Source organism: Rhizophagus irregularis, chromosome 26 (genome assembly GCF_026210795.1).
Source record: "Rhizophagus irregularis chromosome 26, complete sequence".
Lineage (NCBI taxonomy): Eukaryota > Fungi > Glomeromycota > Glomeromycetes > Glomerales > Glomeraceae > Rhizophagus > Rhizophagus irregularis.
Genome location: NC_089454.1, coordinates 2276641 through 2284080, shown reverse-complemented (window position 1 = coordinate 2284080; position 7440 = coordinate 2276641). Strand labels below are relative to the sequence as shown.

At 27.7% G+C, this 7440-nt stretch overlaps 3 protein-coding genes across 3 annotated transcripts; 2 read left to right on the top strand and 1 right to left on the bottom strand.

Annotated features, from left to right (window-relative positions):
* Positions 1–672: 672 nt before the first annotated feature.
* On the bottom strand, positions 673–1932 carry OCT59_017691 (uncharacterized protein). The gene has a single exon (XM_066137652.1). The coding sequence runs from the start codon at positions 1702–1704 to the stop codon at positions 1249–1251; it is 456 nt and encodes a 151-aa protein (XP_066004207.1). The 5' UTR covers positions 1705–1932; the 3' UTR covers positions 673–1248.
* Positions 1933–4330: 2398 nt separating this feature from the next.
* OCT59_017690 (uncharacterized protein) lies at positions 4331–5126 on the top strand (the record flags this gene model as incomplete). Its single annotated transcript, XM_066137651.1, has 6 exons — positions 4331–4333; positions 4408–4460; positions 4529–4587; positions 4671–4729; positions 4890–5041; positions 5111–5126. 6 exons carry the CDS (start codon positions 4331–4333, stop codon positions 5124–5126), a joined length of 342 nt encoding a protein of 113 aa, XP_066004206.1.
* A 1404-nt stretch (positions 5127–6530) lies between these two features.
* OCT59_017689 (uncharacterized protein) lies at positions 6531–6970 on the top strand (the record flags this gene model as incomplete). The annotated part of the gene is made up of 2 exons (XM_066137650.1): positions 6531–6595; positions 6706–6970. The coding sequence occupies 2 exons, from the start codon at positions 6531–6533 to the stop codon at positions 6968–6970; spliced, it is 330 nt and encodes a 109-aa protein (XP_066004205.1).
* Between the last annotated feature and the right edge of the window lie 470 nt (positions 6971–7440).

Genomic DNA, 7440 nt, shown 5'->3' with positions numbered 1-7440 from the left:
AATTAATAAAATTAATTGTTGATATCACTTTGTGATAATAATCAATTTGGGGTATTTGAAAATTCAGCTATCAAGGAGGCTTCATGAATTATTTATTAAGTTTGTTCAAGTTACAACAATCCTACTCCTCCTCTACGCTCGTAACATATCACAATCATATTTTAAAGATAGTTTATAAATGTTGAGAATTAACAAATTAAAATCAAAAAGTAAGAACGCAATTGTCATGTTTTAATCACATTGGACTCCCTGACTCCCAATTATGGTGTACCATGCGGTGTTTACATTTTTCCAAAAATTACATTTTTGAATATATGAATGTTGTATTTTTGGAATTTCGATCGGGATTTTATTGATTTATAAAATGAAAAAGGCAAGAACGACGTAGCTCTTACCATAAAAGGAAATTCTAATCGAAATTTTAAACATCACGTATATTCTAAAAAAGTAAGTTTGGTAATACAATAATGTTATTCTAGAAATTTGTGTAATGTAGATCTTAAATTCAAATTTTCAGGATCGTCACATCGATTCAAGCGTAGATTATTACGGAAAACCATTTTAACATGTAAATGACGGTATTAATTAATTTAATTATTACAAGTTATAATTTTTATTCCAATGTGTGTATATTCGTACATCAGCGAAAAACTTTCTCAAATATTTATATTTAACAATAAATAAGTGTGCTTAATAGACATAAATTATATCTTTATTTTTGATTTAAAGTACATTAAAAATCCCTTATTTAAAAGAAACGTTTCTTTCCTAAATCCATACCGACACTGTAAATTTAAATAATTGTATGTTGTATAATATACAATAAATACATATTTTTTTTTAAAAAAAAAATTTAAAGAAAAATTATTTGCGTAGTATATATATATATAAGGAGATCAAAAAATAATAAAACAATAAAAGAAGGCCTTATCATATCATCATATCAAGTGGAAAAAATGTTACGATCGCGATAAGAATAAAAGAATGTCAGGTCATCAACTAAATTGAATGGACGAAAAGGTTTTAATTATTAAAACGGATAAAAGGAAGATAGTAATAAAAATACTAATAGTAATGGGAAAAGTTGAAATGAATGTAAGTTCCAACTCATAAACTATACCAAATCAAAAAAAACGTAAAATAAAAGTAAAAGGTATAAGCGACAATAGTGTTCATAGTCGAAATAAGGATATAAGAACGCCAGTTCAGGTAAAAAGGATTGATCATTAAAACGGATAAAAAAAAATACTAATAAAGGTAATAACAATCATTGTAATAATCATAGTAATAATAATAATCGAAATAGGGGTAAAAGAATGTCGGTCCGTAAATTATATTATTATTGGTAGGTGGACTAGGTGGTGGTGGTGGGGAGGAAAGGCTTTCGTGAATTATTACTAGACTACTACTTTTCCTTATTTCCTTCAACCGATTTTCTGCCTGGCCAGAAAGTCTTTTATAAGCTTCTTTTACTTCGGGAGGCTCTTTTGACCAAGAGGAACTTATATAAGGCGATATCCTAATCATGGAGATATTGTCACCAATAATTTTCCTGAGTTGTTTTATATAAGCCATTCTATAAATAAAATATTGATTCGGAGCTCTTGATCTAAGTCTCTCATCAGACCTACGGCTTAAAATTTCTTCCACCGACAATTCTGGGGGATAAGGTACGTTGATGAGTGGAATTTCGTTGTTGTCCATTTTTTAGAGAGATAGATAGAGAAAGAGAGAGAGAGAGAGAGAGAGAGAGAGAGAGAGAGATTATAGGATATTATAGGATATTATACTTATAGGATGGCTTTTATGATGACTTTTCCTCAAAAGAAATACGAATGTTCAAATAAATGGAAGGGATATTTATACATTTTTTAAATAAGTTTCGGAATAACCGATTATATTTATAATGTAAAAAAATGTGAATTGATAAAACCGGCGATGATCGTGATCGGTGACTAAAAGAGACTTTTATGTGATAATTTTTGATGATGCAATCTAGTATTTTTATGTACAATTAAATCATTTTTTTTTTTTAATTTAAAATTTAAAATATTTATTGAATTAAGGTTCTCACCATATTCTAACTTTTCCGTAACAAGAAAGTTGGCGAATTTAGTCGATACGTTGGCTTTTATTGAATGAAACTTGTTTCAGGATTTTAAACGAATTTTTATTTTTGGCGTACATATATGAAGTTATCAAAGAGACTATTTTAGTTTTCTATTTTTTTTTTTATCGGGGAATATAGAATTCGGTACCAAATTACTCCTATTATATTATAATAATGTATTAAAGTGATTTACACGAAATAAAAAATAAACTAAATCAAGTTAAGTGATATTCAGTAATATAATAACCGAATATACATGTTTTTTTGAATATCAATTTGAAGGAGACGCGCTATTCCATTACTTTCCAAATTAATTAAATTGTGGAACGAGTGACACATTTACACTTTTTTATATTGTTTTATGTTATCAACCCCATTGTTTGGGCGGTATATAAATATATTATAAAAATATATTAATTGTTTGCGTTTTAATTTTATCACATATTTATTTCTTTGTCTTATGCATTACGATCAATCATTCATATGATAATTAAGTTATGAATGTACTATCAATCTTATTGTTTTTCGGATAAAATTACATATTTATGATAATCAAACGATTCTATGCATAAATAATTCCCATCGATTATAATCGACATAATTATTGTATTGTGAAGTGGCCCTTCCACAGTTTTTCCTGGAATATATAATGCAAGATGTCACAAGATACGTAAAATATTTCAGTTCCCCTTTATTTTCTAATATTCCTTGTAGTTAGTTCTTCCCCTCAATCAAAAATTCCGAAATCATTTTTCATTATGTGAAACTTGTATTAGTGTCATGTATCACATTTAATAATCGGAATTACAGGTTGGCGCAAAAGATTAAAGTTTCAAATTTTCATTATAATTCGCTAGCGATTTTTGCATAGCAGATTGGCTTACATCTATTTTCATATATTCTAATGAAATGAACTTTTACTATAACAAGATACAATTATAATAAATATGTAAACATAATAGCATCATGATTCAATTGGTTTATGGAATCTATTCTCCTATGATCATAATAAAATTTTTTTACTTTGTTATTTTTACAAATATAGTAAAATTTTTAAGGAACAATTAAAATATTTCTTATTGATGCAATAAAATGTACGTCGAAAAAAAAAAACGAAATTTCGTTTTATTAAACTTATTTATGCTCATTGTAACCATTGTAACATTCAATCAACTGTACAGCCAATGCGCACATCTTTTTTTATTTAAAATAAGGAATTTGTTTGTCAATAATCCAATTATAGCTAGATTAGCGTACTGCGTGCGATACAGTATGTGATCAAGATGGTAAATTTGCCCGCATTATGATATTGGCCCAGCATTATGTTAATCGATCAAAATTTACTAATTTACCCTACAATTTCTCAACTTTATCTTGCCTTGAGACGATCAAAAATTCAATAGTTTAGATATTTCACTTGCAGTAATTTTCTAATTTTCTAGATAATTAATGATTTTTTAGTTATCTTTTTTTTTTAACATTTTCATTATTAATATTTACAATTATTAAAAACATAACTTTTTTTAAATAGTGAAATGGCGTTACTGCGAATTCATCTATAAAAGGTTAACGGTAATATATTATAGATTGCGTAATTTTGCCTATAATAGAAATCATTTACGGATTTAGACTAAGATCTTCAACATACACACTTGTGTAATGATTCGGATTATTATGATATATATATAAAGTTAAATTCACAGAATTGTATTCATGTTTATGATATTTTTTTCATAGGTAAGGTTGTTCATATGCAAAAATTTGAATTTTGACCACTTTGCATTTTATTCAATAACAATTATTGATTCTTTTTCAGAAAATATCGAAACATGTCGTTAGAGAGTGGGTTGAACTTATTTCAGATCTTATTTCCATGGGAGAACAAAGATCAAAGAGTCTTTGAGCATTCTGATTTACCCGCAGCGAACGACAACAATAACATTACGATTGAAAATTCATAAACATGATTCTACGTGGGTTACTGTTTTCATAAAGGTAAAGCTATTTACATTTTTTTTTTTTTTTTTTGGAGAGGGCCAGAAATTTAATTTAAGCAATTTGCTAATTGATAATTCATATGCAATTATGTATCGAAATTTAATCCGTACGCTCGGACTCTGGTTAACAGGAAGCAAATCTGCATTACATCCCCGATCTACAGGCGACTTGGGATTCTAATGCTGGAATTGTAGAGCTCGGAGATTGACTTTCTTTAAATAAATGGTATCTATACACTTTCTGATCCTAAAAAAAAGATTAGATATCTATATAGATGGTGAATGGGTTGGATTATATAGCATTCAAAGTGTTACTGTATATTGGACGTGCTTTCAATTAATGGTTTAATTAGGTATGATTTAAAGTTGCAGTAAATTAATATAAATATTAAAATATTAAATAAATTCATTATATAAATAGCAATGTTCGTTATTTCAACTGGCGCTTAACTGCTGAAGAAATGAAAGAAGATTTATTTCGTAAGTTACTTAATAATTTTACTAAATAACGATAAACTTTTACATTAATTGTAATTCTTTCATTTTTTTTTTAAAAAAAAAAGAATGTATCACAGAAAAAGCAGATTTTATATGGATCAAAATTTGCTCTTCTTGTACATGTGTCATATTTGTCTACTAAAGGAATCAAATATGATTTGGGCTCACAAAACTAGTAATATATGGTATTTAAATATAATTCTTTATTTTTTTCTTTGTATTAGTAAAAAAAAAAATTAATATTGTAGTTTATTTATAAAATTTATAAAGGTTATTTGTAATAGTCAGGAAATAGATTTGAAAATGATGTTTGGACCGTTATTGGAGCCAATAGTACAAGTGTAAATGCGGGGAGTCCTGGATCTCTACGGTATATAATTTACATTCTCATGATACGAATTATGGAAATATACATCAATATCAAAGCAGTAACAAGGTAATATTGAATTGAATAAAATATAAGAGTATACCATATATATTAATAATATTGAGTTTTAATATTTAGTGATTCTGTGTCGTGATATAAATATTGATGATGATTGGATTATTCGACGTTATATCCAAACGATTCTGATTCTTTTGATGACTCTGGACATTTGATGAATGATAATATCATCATTGGGCTTTTACACATCAGAACTAACAAACAACTTTACAGTTATACAATTTTAATATTAGGGAATGGATCCTAAGAAGTTTCTTGTCATGGAGATGGAAGTGATACAAATAATAAGGTAACTTAAGATCATAATTATATGCTAATAAAAATATTTATTCTTGCTTACTATTTGTTATATGATAATTATTTTTAGTGGCGTATTGAATTAGTAATGGACTAATCCGAAATTATGAAATTGAAATATATTAAATATATTAGAAAATTTAATAAAGAAATGGTTAATTATGTAATTTTTTTACGATATCGTTTACACATCATGATGTCAATTTATTTATAAGACCTTGATGAATCGAAAATGTTCTACTTCTAACATTAGAATATTTTACGTGTTCACGAACATGATTTATGATGAATATTATTTTGAGATACTATAAAAGTAAATAGATGATACAAATTAATAAATCTAGTTATAAGAGCGTTTTAGAAGAGTCAAATCTGAGCAAAAAAAAAAATTATTATTAATAAAGTCCTTACACTTGGTAGTATTTATTTTGTACAACAATTTCGACACGTATTTATTTTTAAAAATTTGACAATAAAAAATATTATTTATGTTAACTACTAAAATAAAACGCTATAATTTACATTAATAAATGAATTCTTTCTTCTATTTCTTTTAATTAGAGGTTGGAACCGATAATGGGTTAATTTAATCGGTTAAATTAGTTGTTTAAATCAATCGATTAACAGGTACCTTAACCGACTAACCATCTTAATCGAATCGGTTCCAACCTCTACCTCTAATTTATAAAAAAGAACGTTTAATTTTACTGTTTAATCTCTCCATTTTAGTAACTTGTCCCAAAAATCGATTAAGGAATGATAATAAAAACATAGCTCCACCACTTTTTTAAAACAATGATATTAGATAAATTCTTATGAGTTATAACAATGCAGACTTATTAGACGTAACTGTGACGTAATTGGATAAGTCATAGTATGTCATAGTTAAGACATAATTAATCTTTCCGATCTTTTTCTCTTCCTCAACAGAAATAAGCCACATTTCCAATAGTTCGTATTCTTTTTCTTTGTTATTTTTCAAAACAACAACACTTTTTTTTGTTTATTACCATTCTTTCAAAGTGTTTCTAGTATTACCTTTTAAATTTTTCTTAAGGCACCTTGAAAGTTTTGTCATCATAAAAGGGAATTAAACAAACAAAACGCGTAATTCATTCCACTTTCTATGTGATAATTGATAAATAATTTGCGAAAACCTTATCAAAGTTTATATGGTCTAATAATGATTATAATTAGTCATCATGATAATAATTTGCTTTTGAGTAGTTTAAGACATACATTACCAAGGTGCGTACCATTTTTACAACTCAGAGTATGTGAGAAATCTGTCGATTGTCTTGCTAATTTTTCCGTAAAATTTGATTTCCAATAGTTTCAGTTTAACCAAACGCCTGTAGCTGTACTTCAAATACACTTAGAACTGGTCGTGTTGTTCGTTATATAACACAAGTTACTCGTGAAAAGATCTTTTTCAATCGGAAACGAGAACTTGCTAAGTTTAAAAATGCATTTAGTGCTGATCCGGAACTTCATGTCGTTCTAGGTCCTCCTAGCACTGGGAAAACCGCATTGATCCATGAGATAACGAGTAAAGGCGATTTCAACCCTCTTTGTATCAACTGTCGTGAAGGACAATTTGACACACCAAAGAAGGATATATGATTCAATAGGCTTGTTCAATTATGATCGTTCTGTTTTTTTGATCGAAAATCCATCAACCAATCCTAATATGTGATCAAAATTACTTTGATCGGCTTATTGAACGGTTAACCCTGATCACCTTATTTTTCGTATAATAAAATATTTTTCTTTTTTTAAAAATGGCAAATAAGCAATACCATAAAGGTATAGTAAGCTTTTTGAGGGCATATTAAAACTTTACTAAGCACCAGACACGTTAAAAAAAAGCGATCAAATTGATACCATATTTTTGTTGTTCGGAAAGTTCGGGTTAATGATCAGGACACACAATTTCATCAGCCAATAATTATCAGCTCAAAACCCGATCAAAATTCCGAACGATCAGAATTGAACAGGCCACAATTCGAACCAATTTTCAAAAAATATACGGTTTACTTAAAAAGTTACTTGCACAAGAAGAAGTCCCGTTGGAGTACAATATACCTCCACCC

Bases quoted from the DNA above. Each gene is read 5' to 3' on its own strand.
- OCT59_017691 (XM_066137652.1), bottom strand. From the start codon at position 1,704: ATGGACAACAACGAAATTCCACTCATCAACGTACCTTATCCCCCAGAA.